Source organism: Pleurodeles waltl, chromosome 7, assembly GCF_031143425.1.
Source record: "Pleurodeles waltl isolate 20211129_DDA chromosome 7, aPleWal1.hap1.20221129, whole genome shotgun sequence".
NCBI lineage: Eukaryota > Metazoa > Chordata > Amphibia > Caudata > Salamandridae > Pleurodeles > Pleurodeles waltl.
Genome location: NC_090446.1, coordinates 805,696,888 through 805,718,773, shown reverse-complemented (window position 1 = coordinate 805,718,773; position 21,886 = coordinate 805,696,888). Strand labels below are relative to the sequence as shown.

General features: G+C 43.1%; 1 protein-coding gene across 1 annotated transcript in view; it reads left to right on the top strand.

Moving 5' to 3' along the window:
- The window catches only part of SPDL1 (spindle apparatus coiled-coil protein 1), a 210,834-nt gene that overhangs the window by 167,212 nt on the left and 21,736 nt on the right, over positions 1–21,886 (top strand). Inside the window, exon 11 of the mRNA XM_069201714.1 lies at positions 11,057–11,417. Coding sequence (XP_069057815.1) covers positions 11,057–11,417 — 361 coding nt within the window. The remainder of the gene's footprint in view (positions 1–11,056; positions 11,418–21,886) is intronic.

Sequence of the window (21,886 nt, the reverse complement as noted above, 5' to 3'; positions counted from 1 at the left end):
GGAAGTTTGGTATCAAACTTCTCAGCACAATAAATGCACACTGATGCCAGTGTACATTTTATTGTGAAATACACCCCAGAGGGCACCTTAGAGGTGCCCCCTGAAACCTTAACCAACTACCTGTGTAGGCTGACTGGTTTTAGCAGCCTGCCACACTCGAGACATGTTGCTGGCCACATGGGGAGGGTGCCTTTGTCACTCTGTGGCCAGTAACAAAGCCTGCACTGGGTGGAGATGCTATCACCTCCCCCAGGCAGGAGCTGTAACACCTGGCGGTGAGCCTCAAAGGCTCACCCCCTTTGTTCCAGCACCACAGGGCACTCCAGCTAGTGGAGTTGCCCGCCCCCTCCGGCCACGGCCCCACTTTTGGCGGCAAGGCCGGAGGAAATAATGAGAAAAACAAGGAGTCGTCACTGGCCAGTCAGGGCAGCCCCTAAGGTGTCCTGAGCTGAAGTGACTCTAACTTTTAGAAATCCTCCATCTTGCAGATGGAGGATTCCCCCAATAGGGATAGGAATGTGACCCCCCTCCCCTTGGGAGGAGGCACAAAGAGGGTGTACCCACCCTCAGGGCTAGTAGCCGTTGGCTACTAACCCCCCAGACCTAAACACGCCCTTAAATTTAGTATTTAAGGGCTCCCCTGAACCTAAGAATTTAGATTCATGCAACTTAAAGAAGAAGAGGACTGCTGAGCTGAAAAACCCTGCAGAGAAGAAGAAGACACCAACTGCTTTGGCCCCAGCCCTACCGGCCTGTCTCCCTCCTTCAGAAGAAAACTGCTCCAGCAACGCTTTCCCCGGGACCAGCGACCTCTGAATCCTCAGAGGACTGCCCTGCTTCCAAAAGACCAAGAAACTCCCGAGAACAGCGGCCCTGTTCAACAAAGACTGCAACTTTGTATCCAGAGGAGCCGATTTAAAGACCCCTGCAATCCCCGCAAGAAGCGTGAGACTTGCAACACTGCACCCGGCGACCCGACTCGACTGGTGAAGAAACAACACCTCAGGGAGGACCCTCCGGTGACTCCGAGACTGTGAGTAACCAAAGTTGTCCCCCCCTGAGCCCCCACAGCGACGCCTGCAGAGGGACTCCCGGGGCTCCCCCTGACCGCGACTGCCTGACTCTAAGATCCCGACGTCTGGAAAAGACCCTGCACCCGCAGCCCCCAGGACCTGAAGGATCGGAACTCCAGTGCAGGAGTGACCCCCAGGAGGCCCTCTCCCTTGCCCAGGTGGTGGCTACCCTGAGGAGCCCCCGCCTTGCCTGCCTGCACCGCTGAAGAGACCCCTTGGTCTCCCATTGATTCCTATTACAAACCCAATGCTTGTTTGCACACTGCACCCGGCCGCCCCGCGCTGCTGAGGGTGTACTTTCTGTGTGGACTTGTGTCCCCCCGGTGCCCTACAAAACCCCCCTGGTCTGCCCTCCGAAGACGCGGGTACTTACCTGCTGGCAGACTGGAACCGGGGCACCCCCTTCTCCATTGAAGCCTATGTGTTTTGGGCACCACTTTGAACTCTGCACCTGACCGGCCCTGAGCTGCTGGTGTGGTAACTTTGGGGTTGCTCTGAACCCCCAACGGTGGGCTACTTTGGACCCCAAACTGAACCCCGTAGGTGGTTTATTTACCTGCAAAAACTAACATTACTTTACCTCCCCCAGGAACTGCTGAAAATTGCACTGTGTCCACTTTTGAAATAGCTATATGTGTTTTATGTAAAAAGTATATATGCTATTGTGATTATTCAAAGTTCCTAAAGTACTTACCTGCAATACCTTTCAAATTAGATATTACATGTAGAATTTGAACCTGTGGTTCTTAAAATAAACTAAGAAAATATATTTTTCTATAACAAAACCTATTGGCCTGGAATTGTCTCTGAGTGTGTGTTCCTCATTTATTGCCTGGGTGTATGTACAACAAATGCTTAACACTACTCCTTTGATAAGCCTACTGCTCGACCACACTACCACAAAATAGAGCATTAGTATTATCTCTTTTTGCCACTATCTTACCTCTAAGGGGAATCCTTGGACTCTGTGCATACTATTCCTTACTTTGAAATAGTGCATACAGAGCCAACTTCCTACAGTAAGCTCCAACCTGCTATAGGCCAATATCTCTTATAGATTTTGCTGCTAAGAGATTGGGGGAGTGTGATTTTGACACCGTTGGAGGAATGGGTGGTGGAGGCAGAGATCCTCTCCCCAATCCAATACGGTTTTAAACCTTGTTTAGGTACAGTCGAACAATCATTAAATTTGCACCTCATTCTTAGCAAATATGTTACTGTTAGAAAATAATCTATTCACCTGGCTTTTTTAGACCTATTTGATTTGGTAAATAGAGGGAAGCTCTGGCAGATTATGAAATCTCTGGGGGTCGATTGGAACTTGCTGGAGCTAATCAAACGTCTATATACTGACCTAACGGTTTTGGTGCAGTATGGGCGGCACGGAGAGAGGTGTTCCCCCTTTCCATCTATGCGAGGTGTCAGAAAGGGTTGCATTTTAGCACCTTTTTTGTTTCCGTTATATATTAACGGACTTTATAGTTTTTTTGTTTAAAAAAAGAAAATGGAAAGGATTTCCCTAGGATGGGTTTGAGACAGCTCCTGGTCCTTCTGTATGCCGATGATGCGGTTTTAATCGCTCGTACAGCAAATGGTCTGCAGAGTCTGTTGGACCTTTTTTTAATTTTTATGCAAGATTTAGATTTAAGAGTAAATTTTACGAAGTCGTATGCTATGACTTGTGGCCCCCGAAATACAAGATCTAAACGTTTCACTATGGGAGGGAACATCATAACTAAAATAAAATATTTTTGTTACTTAGGTTTGCATGGAAGCCCTTCTATGTCATTGAATTCCCACCTTACTATCAAGTCCCAACAAATGGTGAGAAACCTGGAAGCGATATTTCGTTTCGCTTGTAAATTAGGCCACAGATCAGTTCATCAGATTGCTTGATAATTCCAAATGTGTACCAGCAGCCACATGGGGCGGGTTTGTGGAGTCAGACCAAAGCAGACTTGCTCCAACGTGTAGAGAACATATTTGTGCAAAGATTATTGATGGTACCCAAGAATGTAGCAAACATTATCTGTTATGAGGAACTGGGATTACGGCATATTGAGGATCTGGTCAAATCCGGCAGCCAGATTGGTACAAGATTGCATGACCGCTTGTATACAACTGGCCAATTCTAATAGAATTCCGTGTCGCACATTTTTTCAAACCTCTTTCCGGAACTTAGGTTTGGAGAATATGTTTACTCACACAGAGTGTCTGCCTATTAATGCAAAGATACTGGTTAAAAAACAATATTTTGAGTACATCTCGAATCTTGGATTCCATGGGGATTTGACCTTAAAAACCTTTGATCCCTATGTCCAGATTTCAGGCACAAGCTTAATGGAACCTTATTTAACTTGGTTATCGTGTTCCCCATCTTACTCGCTCCTTGTTTTATTTAGACGCAATTTGATACATTGTGGCTTTCCCAAAGCAATGCATCTGGCACAAAATGCTCCTGAATTGTCCTTGTGATGCCCCTTCTAAGCAAAATACGTCTCACTTTTTTAAAATTCTGCTCACTTTACTCTGCTCCTAGACATCATTTTATATTACCCCTTTTACGCAAATTACGAGTTATTTCTCACAAGGATGCACTGTTTTATGTTAAAAAACTGGCATCTATACAAACCTGTTATTCTGTCTTAAATTTTATCAGATCCGCTATTGCCATTAGGAAATGATACGAACTGGTGGAAGCAGTCGTAGATTAATTCAAGCTGGAATAGTACAAGATTTTAACCTTGTTTTTGTATTGCTTATTTTACGCTATTTCTTGTAATATCATCTGTAATTCATTTAGGTATAATCATGGATAAGCTGACTTTAGCTACTGTATTCAGCTTCAGTCATGTGAATAATGTTCTGTTATTATTGTTTTACATTTCTGCCTTTTAATCTTATGTGTAATGATTTTGTACTTTAATGGCATTCTGCTGAATAACGGAATTTTGACTGACTGACTTAGTGGGGGATTCCAATAATAATTCAGTGGGGGTCCCTGGATTCCAGTATTGATAAAGTGGGGGTCAACAAAAGTCAAAAGGCAGGGAACCACTGACCTAGATTTTACCCTGGTAAATTTGTGAAGGATTTCAAAATCCAAGATCACCCAGAAAAGTGATCATAACTCGCAAATAATTACAATTCAGACCCAAGTGCCTATCCAGGAAAAAACAAACCTCCTCAAAGGGGAGCTTTGTTCTGAAAATCTAAAGCGATTAAGATGGAGCTCACATTCGGTTGCAGCTCAAGCAGAGGATAGGGTTGGGATATTGGAAAACATGACCAATGATCCACTAAGGGCAGTTGCTATATGGGAGTCCTTCACTATAAGCCTTACTAAGCAGTCTCCAGGGAGGGGCAGGTTTAGGGGGGGCACACGTGGGGTACAGAAATAGCATACTCATGCCGTTTGCCATACAACAGAGGAAATCAGGGGTGAATAGGCTTCTGAGACAACTGCAGAATCTTCCAACTGATGGATCAATTCTAAGAAACCTACGGAAAGAAAGAACCCTACTAAAGGGGGATATTTGGCTTTTTAAAAGATCAAAGCAGGAAACATTATGGGCAAAATTACATTATGCATCGACATTGGCAAACTCTAGCCTGTCTTGGAGCTTGATTAACAACATTGAGAAAGGCCCCAGAGCTGGGAACAATGCAAACGTCACAGAGGAGGCATGGGTGGGATATTTGAAATCCCATTTTAAAGAAACATCTCTGACGGATACTGACTCAGCCCAATGGAAGATGACTGTGGATAGCTCTGAGCTTCAGGAGCCCATTACCTTTAGTTCACTTGATATAATCAAGATAATAGAAAAAACACGTGGATAATGCGCTCCTGGCCCTAATTGCCTTCCACTGCCCCTATTTAAACAATTTACTTCAAGATGGGCAGCTTTCTTCACCATAATGTTCAATTACATCCTAGCAAAAGGCTTCATCCCAGACAGTTGGTAGGGCTCAATATTCTACTCCATTTACAAGGGAGGGAAGGCTTCCCTACCTTCCAATTATTGTCTAAGCGCCCTTTTGGATGCAGACTTAAAATACTTTTCCATAGGAATCCTACAGCACTTAAAACGGTGGGCCATGGACAAAGGAAGGCTCCCCATTAATCATACAGGTTTAACGAAAAAACAGGCCACGTTAACAAACCTCATGTCATTAAGTCTGGTAATTGATAGGCCACAGGGACACCCCTTTACATGTGGATTTTAAGGCTGCCTTTGATTGTGTTCCCCAAGACAAACTATGGACAAAATTGCTGCAGTGGGGGTTGCCGGGGAACCTACTGAATGTTATTATTCTCTATTCTAACACCTGGGTAAAATTCAAAGTGAGAGATGGCTTGTACTTATCCAGACCCATCAAAACCACTGTTGGTCTGAAGAAGGGCTGTGTTCTATCTCTGCTACTTTCTAACCTGTATGTAGCGGATTTATCTCCAGCCCTGGATAGACAGCCAGCTCACTCACCAGCCCTTGGGGGGTCGTCGAATACCCAGCCTATTTTATGCTGATGACCTGCTGCTGCACAGTAATTCCAGAATAGGCCTACAGAAACTCCTCAACAATCTAGGAGGATATGTGTTGGCTAATGACTTAGAGATAAATTATGGGAAATATAAAATAATCCCCCTGAACCGTAAACCTACATTACACCTTAAATGGGATTTGAACAGGCAGCATTTTGAGGAAGTAGTAACATACACATACCTAGGCATCAAGATCAACTCTAAAGGCACATTTTCACGCCACAAAGAAGTAATTGGGCAGAAGGCACAAGCTTTAAATCGGGCCTTTGGAAACTTGGCAAAGTCCATCCTTGGGTGGCCTCTAAAGCTAATGACCATGGTTATGGGAGCAAAATTACTTCCGACTCTTGCTTATGGGACAGAAATAATGAAAGGGACGGAGGTGGCCATACTAAATAAGCAACTACCCAGATCGGCTTCTCCGGCCCAAGTCAGATTGGAATATTCGCTAATAAAGCAATCCTGGGCAAGGCTGGCAATATTTGTCAAGGGCTGTTAGAAACGACATCTAGCTCCTAAAGGGACTTTAGCAAACTTAGGGGGTTATTACAACTTTGGAGGAGGTGTTAATCCGTCCCAAAAGTGACTGTAAAGTGACGGATATACCACCAGCCGTATTATGAGTCCATTATATCCTATGGAACTCGTAATACGGCTGGTGGTATATCCGTCACTTTTGGGACGGATTAACACCTCCTCCAAAGTTGTAATAACCCCCTTAGTCTGGCAGGAAATCAATCTCGAGAGGGGCAATAATATGTTTAATGACTATTGGGGGAAAAGGCATACCCTGGCTCGAGCTGGGCGACCTCTGGGGAAGCTCACTGCCAGCGCCAGCTTTTAGAAAAGCAGTTAACAAATCAACTAGGATTCTAAGACGGTTAGAAGATATAGAAACTCTATCGAAACAATCACAAGGATGGCTAGTTCGAAACTCATATGCATTGGACAAGGAATCACTTATTCGGTCCACCGCACTAGCCTGAAAATCTGTAAACTGAGCTTCTGACGGTTGAGGTTGGGAGGTATACAAACTCTTGACTTACTACCAAAATGGAAAAGAGAGGCCGGGTTGCAACCACAGGTATGCAGACTATACAATCAGGCCAGGGAGAACCTAATCCATGTGGTTTGCATATGTCCAGCTCTGCCAAACCAGAGAAGGGAACTACTGAAAGGAGAATTTAATACCCTAGGAGTTCGATCCTGCAGGTCGGCTGTTATGGCAGCTCTCGACCCAAGTAATGAAAAGTTAAATATCAGACTAATTCAGTTTCTGAGAATCTTTGCCATCCTGGTGGTCCTACCCAGTTTATCCAGTTCGCTCTAGGTAAAGAAAGGGACTGTTAACGCCTCAGCCTAGTCTATAGATATTAGGTGTTTCCAACGTGAGGGTCTTGTTCATTTTTTAATGCACTTCCAATAACAGGTTGCATTGCTGAAAAAGGTACTGAGGCCCTAGGTGTCCCTAATGTGAAGGATCTGATTATCTTGAATGTATCTTCAAACAATGTGTTTGTGCCTTAGAATTGTAATTGGGTTTTCTGTGTCCTAATTATGAAAGCTTCTTTTAGTTTCTGTGTACTTTTTATTGTCTGTACATGTTTTAAGATTACTTGACATTGGAGACTACTCAGCACAATAGCCCAGCACGTCATATGGGAGGACCCAAAAACCCGCTATTGTATTTTTTAGATTTTGTTGAACGGCTTTTATTAACTAATAAAGTATTTTACCTACCTACCTAGTAATGGGAAATTTTGTACCTATTTCTTGTGCAGGCCTTACAACTGATAACCCAGTTTCCTACAAGCATGTAGACTAAATTTCTCTCAGGGACTAGCACATGCTGATGTGGTTTTCCTTATTATGTACACATTTCTTGAGCAGTATTGGTATACTGAAGGATGGCCCTTTATTCCATCCTTTTCAGTCCAAATGCTTACACCCACTCCACCATCCACTCACCCCATCCAGGTGCTACAAAAAATATTTCACGCACTCAGCTCGTCATGCCCACAACAAATCTCTGTTTGTTTGTGTGGCTTGTGGTTGCTCCCTAAAAAACATACACACAATGTCCATTCCAAAATCTAACGTTAGGGAAAAAAAAAAACGCATCTGATTATACACACTCGCAAAACACAGCATCAGAACGGGAAGGTCTGTCTAATTATGTTTCCCAGTTTCATCTTTTAACAGTTCAGTGCGTTATGAATTGGACTGAGCTTCTTGCATTACATGGTTATAGGAAGCTGGCCTGTTGTGTGGTGAGCACCTATGGTGTTATCACCTTATACCAGGTCACCTATTAGTGAGGTGTAGGCAGTGTTTAGGAAGCCAGGGTTCTCTAGAGGTAGCGGTTTATGAGCAGCCAATACTTATCTAGGAGACATGCAAAGCTTATGCAATACCACTACAGTCACACAGCACTTACACACATGAAAGAGCCACACAGTGTTAAAAATAAAGGTACTTTATCATGGTAATGCAAATACTAAAATACTGTATAGGTAATACTCCACTAGGAGGTGAGTAAACACACTAATATACACACATTGGAAGTCGGTGATTAGCATAGAAAGAAATAGCTAACAGTAAACACAATAGAAAATAGTGAAGGACCTTTGGGAGACCAAATCGTATACTAAGTAAGTGGAATGTGAAAGGTAGTCCCACCACCCGATGGAGTGGAATCTGTAGAGCGAAGCTGGAGGAAATAGGAACCCCAAAAGGTAAGTATCAAGGTACTCCCCCAGCGACCAGAAGAGAAGAGATAGGTACCTGTTTTTTCCCCAAACCCACAGGTAAACTTTGGAAAAGTACTGTGCAAGACCCAAGCAAGACTGGAAGAAACCAAAGGTGTATCCTTACAGAAGTGGACATGCAAAAGAAGGGGACCCAGTCCAGTTCAAGTTGGAGTGTCCGGTTGTGGCTGGAGCCACTGCCCACCCTTCTGAAGATGCAGGACCAGATTGACGGTGGAGGTAAGGAGTCCGCTGTGCAGCACAAGAGCAGAAGAGCTCCAGAAGTGATGCAGGCGTTGTCCCACGACGGACGAAGGGTTGCAGTCAGTCAGTGGTGTTGGAAAACAACCAACAAGCCTTGGCAAAGGCAAAAGTCACAGATGAGGAGTTGCAGAGCTGCCAGGGACCAGCAAAGTCCAGGGGGACTCAATTCAACTTCCCAGGTGACCCCCAGCTGTGAGGAAAGTCAGAAGATGAGGATGCAGCCCTCCACAGGCAACTCACAGGCACAGGAGTTGCAGTGAGGCCCACTCAGCACACCTAGAGAGGATTCCCACATCGCTGGAGCACCAGGCAGGAGACTGTGCTTTGCAGGGAAGAGAGCTGAAGGCCGGGGCCACAGGGAGCCTGAAGATTCCTTGGAGGAGGAACTAACAAGACTTGGTAGCTGTAAGGGTCTCAGTGCACAGAGGTACTGCCCTGCATGGAGAAGCGAGGGCTTACCATCTCCCAAGTTGGACAGCTGGTAGAGTGGACAGAGGGGACCACTCCTGACCACACCCTGTGTTGCAGGATCCACACAGTTTAGCAGGAATAAGGATCCACACAGCTGGATGTTGTTGCAGTTGGTGCCTTCGGATGCAGGAGAATGACCCCTTCACTCCAAGGGAGATTCCTTCTTACTTCTTGTGCAGGCTGAAGACTCATTGCCCTCAGAGGATGCACAGACAGGGAAATGTTGCAGTTGCTGAGTTGCTAGAAGGAGCCGGAGAAACAATGTTGCAGAGCGGAGTCATCGCTTGAGTTGCAGATTGTCAGTTCCTGGGGTGTCCAGTTGCAGTACCGGTGGCCACAAGATGAAGTAAACAATGCAGAGCAATCCTGGTCCACTAAGGAACCCCCAGAGTGTATGGAATTATACAACCAATATTGGCAAACGTATTGGGGTATGATTCCGACATGATTGATACCAAATATGCCTAGGTTCGGAGTGACCATTATGTAGCTGGACACAGGTAGTCCAATACACAGGTAAAATGGCTTCCCCCACACTTACGAAGTCCAGGAAGATATAGCTGGAGTTCGGAGGGGCCCCTCTGCTCATGCAGGGGTGCCTTCACACATAGGTACCTGCACCGCGTCCTCTGGGCTAGGAGGTCCTGCCATAGGGGTGACTTACAGTGGCCTGGTGCGGTGACCTATAGTGAAAGGGTGCATGCACCTTTCCTTTTCATGGAGGTTGCAATGGCGGGCCTGCAGACACATTTTGCATGGGCTCCTATGGGTGGCACAATACATGCTGCAGTCCATGGGGAACCCCTGGTGCCCCAATGCCCTGGGTACCTAAGTACCATATACTAGAGACCTACATGGGGACAACAGCATGCCAATTGTGGGGTGTCCTAAGCAACCAAATTTAGAGGGAGAGAGCACAGTCACTAGGGTCCTGGTTAGTAGTATCCCAGTGAACACAGTCAAAACACACTGACAACAGGCAAAGGTGGGAGTAAATGCCAAAAGAGGGTACTTTCCTACAATACATTACTTTATATTGTAATGGTTACATTGCATTCAAGTGCATTCATATTTTACATTGAGCCTGTACTATGACAGCAGGATAAGAGGTTTACCATGTTGTTGCATCAAATGTTGCATTGTCACCAGTGACGAAAGAGGGTATTGAACTGTTTAGGATCATCACTAAGCTTGCTTTGTTGCTCTATCATGATAGAGTTGCAGGATTTGTCAATATGGATGTATCTCTTTTCAATGGGAAAACAATCAGGATGTCTGCCACATTTAAACTTTCTTAGTCCTTTTAACGATGGGTAGCTTGAGCTCATACAGCTCAGGAACCTGGGTTCTCATTTCTGGGCTTATCTGTGTCATGTAGTGAGGCTTCCTGTAGGAAGGCTTCCTGTTCCCTGGGCCTTAAACGTGTACAGTCTTCTCATGATCTTAGTTCCTAAGCCTTCTAAACCTGTCTGACTGCCTGTCCTCTTTGGGGTTTACAGCTCTAGGTCTTCCAAACCAAGAGGCCTTTACTAGTGCTCCTAGACACCTGACCTCACACAACATGCAGAGTAAACTGGGTTTTTTTTTATTTAACAACAACTTCTCAGTAAAGTGTTGCAACTCATACATTCACATACCAAGTCATGTTTCTTTATACACAGCATCAAATGTGTCTTGCCTTTCACCTCACGTTCTAGTCATCACACTGCCTTGAACTCATGGTATGTGTTATGGTGACAAATTGTGTATGGTATACTTTCTCTATATGCATTCTCTGGAAAGGCTAAAACTAACAAGTGTTCTTTCAAAAGAGAAAAAAAATACACACATCTGCGGGACACTTCATTATTTCTCGTTCCTTTTTTCTGTTTCTTCAATGCAGGTAATAGTTATGGGGTTGTTTTTATAATACATCAGCCATTTTTATATGAATGAACAATGTCTCTCTTTTCTAGAAATGGCAAAACTGCGCACTCTGAAAAGGAAACAAGAGGTTCTTCCTGTTGACACGGTTTCTGACGCTGTGGCAATTGACGGTGTTTCAGTGGATGAAAATTCTAAGAAGCTTTCTGGAAACGTGGACGAATTTTTTTTGCATATGAGAGATTTAAGTGAAAATTCGGTGGAAACCTGTTCAGAACAGTGCATTTCTGGGGGAGCATCAGGAAATGTGCTAATTCTTAAAGAAGACAACTTAGTCACAGAGATGCCTGTAAAGGAACGAAAGCGAGTGAGAATTGTGGACGACAGAAGCGATGTACAAGCTTTAAATGAAAGTAACAGGTGTGAAAACTCCAAAACGCCGGCTTCCCCAAGGTCAGTGTCTGCTCCCACCTGTGTTCAAGGATTTGAAGAAAGATCATCTATCTTCTTTCGTTGCATGAGCTGTGCTATTCGTTTCTTTATCTTTTTTCTCAGTTTTGCATGCAATGCAGTTTCTCAAATCCGCCTGCCGACGCTTAAATTCCGTAGACCCTTCAAAAGATTTAGGTAACTGCATGCAACATATGAGAACACTCAACTTCACATTTTAATGAAACTTCAAGGGGTCCAAAATCAACTCGTTTTCTGCTTGACTATTGAATCTGCATTGCTGCTTTATGCTGAAAGACGGTCTCTTCTATCTACTTCTAGATGGGATGTGGTTTTTCACTATTTCTCTTGCTTTGTGGTTAGTTTTCATTCTATACAATGGGAAAGCAATGTAATTTTACCTGTGGTGTTATGTGCACAACCGGACTCGCCAAGGGCATGTCTTGCAGAGCAAACCTCACACCATCAAGGAGCAGTTGAAATGCTATGTCATATATAACATGCTGACTGCTGAACTCAAACTAAAGCTATGGTATGGGTTTAAACATGTATAGCATTTGTGATCCTATGATTGATAAGCACCTTTACATTCCTCTCTGTCAGTTGTAAGAACCAACAGGACTTGGCATGAGTACACAATTCAAAACACACCGTGGCTTAAAAGTGGATTGCCTATGTTCACAAACTTGATTTTTTTAATTTATTTTTTTAAGGCAGTCCTTCGTTTTTAATATTTTCTTTATACAGACTGCCAACAAACATCATGAGGATTTAATTTGTTGTCCTGCTAGCCTAATGCAAGCTTGCTAATGCAGTGTCACCTCTCACCTTTGGAAGGTAAGAGGGTTATGTCTTGTTGCCACCACTGAGGTATTTTATTTCTCCTGAGACCCCTTAGAGAAGTCTTCACATCTGTCACCTGAGGCAGCATCTATTAAACGCTGATTATGCAACTTTGCAAATAGCATGTATTAAAAATTGGGAGAGGTGGGTGCAGGTCAGTGTCGGTCTGTAAAGCATTCTGACCTTAGTGTATGAGTGTAACTTGAGGAAAGACACACAGAGTAATCCTAGTTACAAAAAACTGTAATATCCCAAAAGGTGTGCTGGACTGGCTACACATTAAAAAATCATTGGCAGTCCCAGAAGTAAGGGGGGGGAGAAACTGCCTTCATGGCTAAGTCTTGAAAGGCTTACTCAACCACATCCAGAAGTGAAATATGACCCAGGGAGTGCTACAAAAATACAGATCCCTAGTGCTGCAGCAGACCATGCGGTATTGGACGATTTAATGAGTTTTTGGCTACTTCCATTTTTTTTTTTATTTGATCAGTTGTGCAATTAAATTAATCTTTTAGCTACAGAACAAACCTTCCTTGTCCAGTACATTTGGATTGGATCTGGTATGCTATTTTCTTGGGCACGTTTCATCTAAAATGGTACTAGCTTTAATACGTTTTACAGGGATACATTTAGCTCCCAGTTCAGCCTGGACCAGGGGGGAGTTAAGACAGCGTTATCACTACCCTGACTAAGGCTTTGTTCTCACTGCTACACTAACTAAACCTGCTGGGGCATCAATTCTTGATTGAAAGTATCTCGTTCATAAAGCAACTTCTGTTCTAGAGGACTGTAGTTCCCTTTGGTTGTAAGGTTTTAACTTAGGTTTGACAGATTTAGAGCGTTATTGTTACTGTGGAAATTGTGGAAGTCCAAATGAGGTTTTGGCAGATTTTGATACCCTTGGTTTTGTGTTATTTGACACTAGTGGCATTGTTTACCTCCCTAGGTAACTCAGTAATTTATTATAAATGAAGCTAACCTTGTGCCCCATGCTTTGGTGAATGTGAACTTAAGTACTTTCTGCCGTTTTCAGTTTCTGTGCTGTGTGAGAATGCCACTAAATGGTGGTTTCATGCATTGCACTCTTTAGCCTAATGTTCTGCCTGTTTAGGTCTGACATTAGCCAAAACATTCTGAATTTTAGAAATGGAATCCTTGAAAATATATATTAGAAAAATCCCATTCATACATAAAGAGGCTTTCAGTCAACTTTCTTCTTCCAGTAGTGTGTTGTAGTGTCTTTCATATTTTCTTCCTCACATCACAACATAGGGTAACTGATCAGCTAACTTCTACCAGTGGTTCCTTTCTGTGTGAGTGACACATTCTGCCCATGTACAGTGCTGTAATGCACACAGAAAATTATGCCCTTCACTGCAATGGTGGGGGACGGGGGATATGTGTCTTTAAAAAATATATATATATTTATACACACACACACACGTTTGATGGCATGTGTAGCTGCAGATACACATGCTTTGCATAAGTCTGCCATCTGGTGTTGGGCTCAGAGTGTTACAAGTTGTTTTCTTTCGAAGAACCTTTTTCGAGTCACAAGATCGAGTGACTCCTCCTCTCAGTGACAGTGAGCATGGGCATTGAGTCCTTTGTTAGATTTTCTTTCTGCCGTCGGGCTTGGACGAGTTTCCTCACGCTCTGGTAGATCTCGGTTCTGTACTATCTGAACTTCTCTCTTCTTTCTATAAACATCGGTATAGTTTTCGATCACATTTTCACATTTAGATTCGAACTGATTGAAAATGTCTGGGTCAATTAAACGCCCTTTTGGCGACTGTGCCCTTCTTGGGTCTACTTTGACCTGTGATTGTTGAAAGGTGTCAGGCTGATGGAATGGACTCCATTTAGTTTTTGCCCTCTGTGTCACACCAAGTTCCCACATACTGATCATCACTCGGTGTGCAACCTCTGTCTTTCTCCGGATCACAGAGAAGAAAGCTGTGAAGCGTGTTGATTCTTCCACTCGAAGAAAACTCTTAGGGATCGAAGAGCACACCGGTTGGAGATGGCGTCCATGTCGCCGGAACAAACGCCTGACATTTTCGGAGAAGAATATGCTCAAGCTGCAGTTTCCATCGCAGACTCTGATTCGGAACGAGATTCGGAAGGGGACAGCCAGTCTCTTCTAGTGGCGCAGTACACAAGTACATCAGCCCCTTCCCATCATCCAAACACAACCAAAAGGATTTCAGCACTGGTCTTGGGACTACCACTGCTTGCCGGCCTTGATCGGACCCAAAAAATGCATGCGGATGACCAACCTTCGTGTTTGGCACAGAAAGTTAAGACCAAAGTGCATCTGGCGCCGACCAAACAGCGTGTCACACCTGTTTCGTGATCGAGTCGAAAAGCAGAGCCTTCCACCTCCGAGCCCAAAAAAACTGCCATCCACTTCAGAGCAGACATTCTCGGCCCTACTGAAACATTCGGTGTCCATACTTTCTGAAACCTGTGTGTGGAAAATATGCTCCAACTGCTGAGGAGTCTTCGGAAATAAGGCCCATATTAGAAGTAATTAACGTTGAACAGTGCAAAATCCACATACACAAAGACAGTGGAAGGATTATCGTTTCTCTTCCTCCTACAACAAAGAGAAAGTTAACTTTCCAAGATACTCTAGAAGCTGGACCGCCACCTGCTAAAATATTTAAGCATAAAGAAAAACCAAAAGCACTACAACAGCCTTCACCACCACATTCTCGTTTACTTACTGCTTCTCCACCATCAGATACTCCACCACATTCACCTACACAATCTTCTCCACAATCCCCTATATCTACACATGGGAATGATTTAGGTGATACTCATTACAACGTAGATCCTTGGGATTTATGATTCAGATCCCATACCTTCCAATGATCCTGATTCATACCTGGCTAGGCCATCTCCACCTGAAGACACCACTGCCTACAATCAGGTCATCGCTAGTGCAGCTGCATATCACAACGTGCAGTTGCATACAGATCCCATTGAGGATGATTTTTTATTCAACACATTAACATCCACTCACAAGGAGCACCAATGCCTACCCACGCTCCCAGGCATATTTAAACATGCATACAACCTTTTCAAGGAACCAGTGAAGGCTAGAGTTATCACACCAAGGGTAGACGGAAAGCACAAACCTTCACCTTCAGATCCACTTTTCATTATACAACAATTTCCACCTGCCTCTATAGTTGTCAGTGCAGCAAGGAAAAGGGCACATAGCTAATCCACAGGAGTGTTTGATATAGCAGGGAAAAGAGTTGCAACTCATGCTGCTAATCATTGGAGAATCGCAATTTCTCAAGCTCTGTTAGTCAGATATGATAGAGCTCATTGGGTGAAATGGAGGAGTTCTTACAATACCTTCCACCAGAACACCAGAAAAGGGCACATTACTAAGGGCCAGGCTATCTCTAATATTCAAATTAGATCTGCCTTAGATGCAGCAGACACAGCAGCAAGGGGTATCAAAACCAGTGTGATTATTAGAAGGCAGACATGGTTAAGAAATTCAGGGTTTAAACCTGAAATACAACAGGCAGTACTCAATATGCCTTTTGATAACCAATACTTATTTGGCCCAGAAGTAGATACCACCATAGAGAAACTAAAGAAAGACTGATAAAACTAAGGCTGTGGGTACCCTTTACACTACCCCTACTCGGGGAACATTTCGTAGGCCCCAGTTCAGAGGTGGTTTTAAACCATCAACCTCAGAGCAGTCCACATCCCAACAGAAACAAGGACAACAATTTTACAACATAGGTTATTTCAGAGATTTTACAAAGGAAATAACACTAGAGGTAAACCCACCACCACATGAGGTTCCTCCTCCTCAACCAAACAGTGACTTTCTGCACAACCCCACACAGATCACAACTCCTGTGGGAGGAAGACTGGGAAACGTCTACCAACAGTGGCACAACATTACAACAGATCAATGGGTGCTGTCAATTATCCAGAATGGTTATTTCCTAGAACTAATTTCTTCTCCACCAAACATTCCCCCACGCTCGCACAGGCTTTTTCTGAACCAGAAAATCACTTCTACTCAAGGGTGCAGTAGAGATGGTACCTTTATCCTAACAAGGGGCGAGTGTATATGCTGTATACTTCCTCATATAAAAAAAGGATGGTACTCTCAGACCAATCCTGGATCGCAGACCCCTCGATCGGTACATCCTGTCACATGGTCACTGTTCGGGACATCGTTCCCCTGCTACAAAAACAAGACTACATTGCAGCATTAGATCTAAAAGATGCTTACTTCCACAATCCCATATGTCCAGCACATCACAAATTTCTAAGATTTGTGATAGCAGGCAAGCACTACAAGTTCAAAGTACTACCGTTTGGATAACAACAGCACCAAGGGTATTCACCAAATGCCTCACAGTGGTTGCAGCATACCTCAGAAGGCAAATATGCATGTCTTTCCTGATCTGGACGACCGGCTCATAAAAGCCAGCACCATTCAAACCTGTCAACAGCACACACAGTGGATACCCTACACAATCCAGGGTTCACAGTCAATTACCAGAAATCTCATTTGCAACCAACATAAATACAACCGTATCTGGGAGCAATTCTGAACACTCAAGCAGCATCAGCGTACCCAAACCCACTGAAAATTCAAGCTTTTCGCAATCTCATAACTCAACTACAATACAATCACACTTACACAGTAAGGTGTATCATGAAACGTTTGAGAACTATGGCATTGGGCATAGCAATAGTACACAATGCACGTCTACACATGACACCCATACAACAGTGTCTCTCGCAGCAATGGTCTCAGGCACAGGGTCAACTTCACGATCTAGTGTTGTTGGACTGCCAAACATATAACTCTCTGCAGTGGTGGAATCACACCAACTTATCAAAAGGGTGGCCATATCAGGACCCTGTGCCACAGGTCATAATCACAACTGATGCATCAATGATCGGTTGGGGAGCCCATCTCAATAGCCTTACCATACAAGGGGAAGGGCACTTAATTCAACAAACTTATCACATAACCATTTGGAACTGCTAGCAGTGTTCCCAGCACTCAAAACTTTCCAACCACAGAGCACACACAAAACAGTTGATAAGGACAGACAACATGACCACAATGGTATTATCTTCAAAAACAGGGGGAGAGGGGGAGACACTCATCTCAATTGTCCCTTCTAGCACAGACAATTTGGAAATGGGCAATTCACAATCACATTCAACTACGACCTCTTAAGCAGGATGCAGCAACAATTACACACGGGGAGATTTACGCCCACAAGTGATTCAACAATACTTCCACATGTGGGGCACCCCAGACATAGACCTCTTCACAACAAGCGAAAATGCAAAATGCCCAAACTTTGCATGCATGTACCCACACCTTTGATCCAAGGGCAATGCTCTATGGATCAATTGCTCAGGGATAATAGCTTACGCTTTACCCTCTCGCCCACTAATTCCATTTCTGGTCAATAAGATCCGTCACACCTCCCTCACTATCATACTCATAGCTCCCACGTGGGCACTTCAATACTGGTACACAACACTGTTGGATCTGTCTGTAGTTCCACATCACAAACCTCCAAACAGACCGGACTTATTAACTCAAAACAAAGGTCAAATCAAGCATCCCAGTCCCAGTATGCTCAACCTGGCTATTTGACTCCTGAGTTCGTAGAGTTTGGATATCTACAGCTTCCAACAGAATGCATGGACATTCGAAAAAGAAGCACGCAAACGTACAACCAGACAGTGCTATGCAGCTAAATGGAAACATTTTGTAAATTACGGTCTACCCAAAAACACTCATCCTCTTAAAGCATCAGTACAGGATATTGTCTGTTATTTGCTTCCTTTACAAAAAGCTAATTTTGCATACTCACCTATTAAAATTCATTCAAAAGCAATAGCTGCTTACCTCCAAAACAGACAACATACTTCTCTGTTTAGGATCCCTGTCAAAAGATTTTATGGAAGGCTTTAAAATAATTATTCCACCTACAGCTCTACTAGGTCCTGCCTGGAATCTCAACATTGTGCTCATAAGGCTTATGGGTCCCCCATTTGAACCCATGCATTCTTGCATTTTTTATTTTCTCTCATGGAAGGTTGCTTTCCTAGTAGCCATTACTTCCTTAAGAAGAGTTGGTGAAATTCAGGCATTCGCTTTAGAAGAACCTTTCTTCCTAATTCACAAAAATAAAATAGTACTTCGGACAAACCCAAAATTCCTACCTAAAGTAGTTTTATCATTTCGCATCAATCAGTCAGTGGAATTGTCGGTCTTCTTTCCACAGCCAGATTCAGTTGCTGAAAGAGCTCTTCGCACTCTTGATGTTAAAAGAGCTCTCATGCATTATGTCGATAGAGCAAAAGATTTCAGAAAATCTAAACAACTTTTTGTGGCTTTTCAACAGCCTCATAAGGGTAATCCTATGTCAGTACAAGGATGTAAAGTGTATTCAGACTTCCTATCTTAAAGCTAAAAGACAGCTATTAGTAACTGCTAAAGCGCATTCTACTAGAAAGAAAGGAGCTTCAATGGCACTCTTAGGAAATATGCCAATGGCAGAGTTATGCAAAGTAGCTACATGGTCCACACCACACACATTTACTAAACACTACTGTGTGGATGTGTTATCCCGCCAACAAGCAAATGTTGGTCAAGGAGTGCTCAAAACACTATTTCAAACTTCTCCAACTCCTACAGACTAGCCACGTCTTATTTTGGGAGAGGACTGCTTTTAAGTCTATGCAAAGCATATGTATTTGCAGCTACACATGCCATTGAATGGAAAATGTTACTCATCCACTAGACATCTGTCCATGGCATTTAATGCTGCAGATTCGCATGCGCCCTCACTCCTCCCCGAAAGCCTGTAGCCGCTATAGTACTTTCTTTATGTATATACACTGCATGGAGATCTTCTTTTCTTAATAAATGTGTGTACATATACATTTCTTCACTCTTTACTTAACCCTCCTGCGTGAAAACAATCTAACAAAGGACTCTATGCCCATGCACACTATCACGAGAAGAGGAGTCATACGATCTCGTGACTTGAAAAAGCTTCTTCTACGAAACACAACTTGTAACACTCTGAGCCCAATATTAGATAGCGGACATATGCAAATCATCTGAATCTGCTGCACTACATGCCACAAACAGATGTCTACTGGGTGAGTAACGTTATCCCTATATTTATTTATTTAGTATTTTATGAGGGCCTGGGAGCTCCCCAGGCACCGATATGGTATCTTTCTGCTGATTGCGGTGCTCCACTTCAGAATCATCCATAGGTGGCTCACAGTTTGTGCGCATCAATAACTGCAACAGTTGCAGAAGAGATGAGAAAGACGAGCAGCAGGGCTTCAAGGGCTTAGAGGCAAGTAGAGTCAAAGGTAGTGGTAACGATGGGGTGTGAAAAGGAAACTTGCTGGACAATGGGAAGAAGAGCAGAAAGTAAGTTAAAAGAAAGACGAAAAATAAAAGAGTACTTTGTCTAAATATCTGCTACAGAGATACAGACTAGAAACAGTTTAGACTCCAAAATATCATCCTATCTTGGGGAAATATATATTTACTGTTACACATCTACTTAACTAGATGATCTTCTGTAGGTCGAAATCTTGGCGGCAGTATTGTTGAAAGGCCATATTTTAAAGTTTAGATTTTGAAAGTCACCAAGGTAGGTACATATCAAGACCGATGGAGACAAAGACATAAATCTGTGAAATGGATTAAGAGCAAGAAGGATGAAGAGAGGAAGATAGTAAAATAGGTACTTGAGAGTGGTTGAGGGGGAGGGATAGGTAAACAATGAGAGCAGTGCAAGTGATGAGTAGAGAAGAGAATGTTGAGTGAACAGGAGAAAGTGAAAAACTTTTGATATTTGAAGGCACGAGAAAGACAATGCATGGTAAGGAAATAGAAGGCAAGGGTTGAGTAGAGGACGAATGTGAAAATCATGAGATGTTGTAATCAATATCAATATTGTTTCATTAAACTGCAGTCACTGAAAAATTCCACATGGTCACGATGACTAGAATGTTCCATCATAGATGTGAACTCACGAGTAGAACGTTTGGGTGAAAGGGATTTAGACTCCTTTGCAAACCATTACAGTCTATGTTATTGTTTTTGGTATTTTGCTCCTCACTACAGTACTGCTTCAGCTGAAGTTTTGTTTCTATTCAATTTGGAATGTTTATTTGATAACATAGGTAAAAACGTAATTGTGATTTTTTTTTTTTTCATGTTTCTTAGCCAAAGTTTTATTCTGTGAAAGGTCTGGATTTTACAGTGGTAACTTATACCCACTGCTCACAACATCCATGTGCATGGCCTATGACCATGCACATTAAGGCATTGCCTGAGTTGCATCACGCGCACTATACCACTGCCCTCGACAACAGAATAATACTAGAACTTTGTGTGGACAAGCTCTGTGGGAATTGCCTTCCTTGCATGCCCATTAATGATGCTTTGTGGTAAGTTTCACTACCCACAGTACCTTCAAAGTAAGGCTTGTGACAATGTCACACATGCCCTATGCACAAGGCATGGCTAGTGGCTATGCCCTTTGTGGAGTAGTCCTGCCTTCTGTACCCACAATACGTGGCGGGCCCTAGGTATTTTTCCATGCAAATGTATACAAAAGAAAAACAAGTGCCATCAATGCCAGTGATTCAAGACCTGAAGTTTCTGTATCTTTTTTTTCTTTTTAATTTTGTGGTATTGTACAGAGCCCTGTGCTTGATCCGCTATTGCATAGATTCTTATTATAAACATGCATAATTATTCAAAGCCGGTGTGGTAAAGCCATTTCTTCTATCTTACTTTTTACTGTGCATTATTTCCTTGGTGAAGAAAAGAAATACATTACCTATTAATGGTAATCTGCTTTACTGTCTTGGCACAAATATCTACTTTATTGAGAAAATATGTTTCTATCCATGACACAAATAATGTAAACTAAAAGTTTTATTTACTAGTTGTATTTGAGTTTAGTTTGAATTGGCTCATAACAACTCTGCATTCATACACGTTTGCACTTCTACTAGTGAGTACTGTGCCCAGGTCATGCAATATCCCTTGTATTGCAAGAAATCAAAGGTGAAGCACTACATGAAACACTCATAATTTTGACCCCTTTAGGCGAGTCTGCACAAAAAAATGTCAAAAGTAGATTTTGTTCTCTTTACTTTGCAGTATCTTGTCGCCGGTGAGGGGGGTTTAAGTGTGACTGATTCCTAAAGTTGCAATTTACATTGTGTGTTGTTGGAAGCAAGAACACATTAACCATAGTTCTAAAGCCATGACCTTAACAAACCGCAGGTACAGACTACCTGTGCCCACTACCCTGGATAGAGGCATAACCCATACCCGGTGAGCTCTAGTAATGGGTGTGTATATGGAATTGTAGCATGTTTGGCTCAGTACTTGCAGAACATCGCCATGAACTTAGGCACCTGAGCTGAGTGCATACAGGGCACTACTCAAGACTATGATGTGAGAGAGTGGTTTATTGTTTGGGGTGGATTTTGTGTCCACTACAAGTAATAATTTCACTATCCTGTCCAGTCCTGTTAAAATTTTCAATATTTAAACCTTGATTTCAACCCAT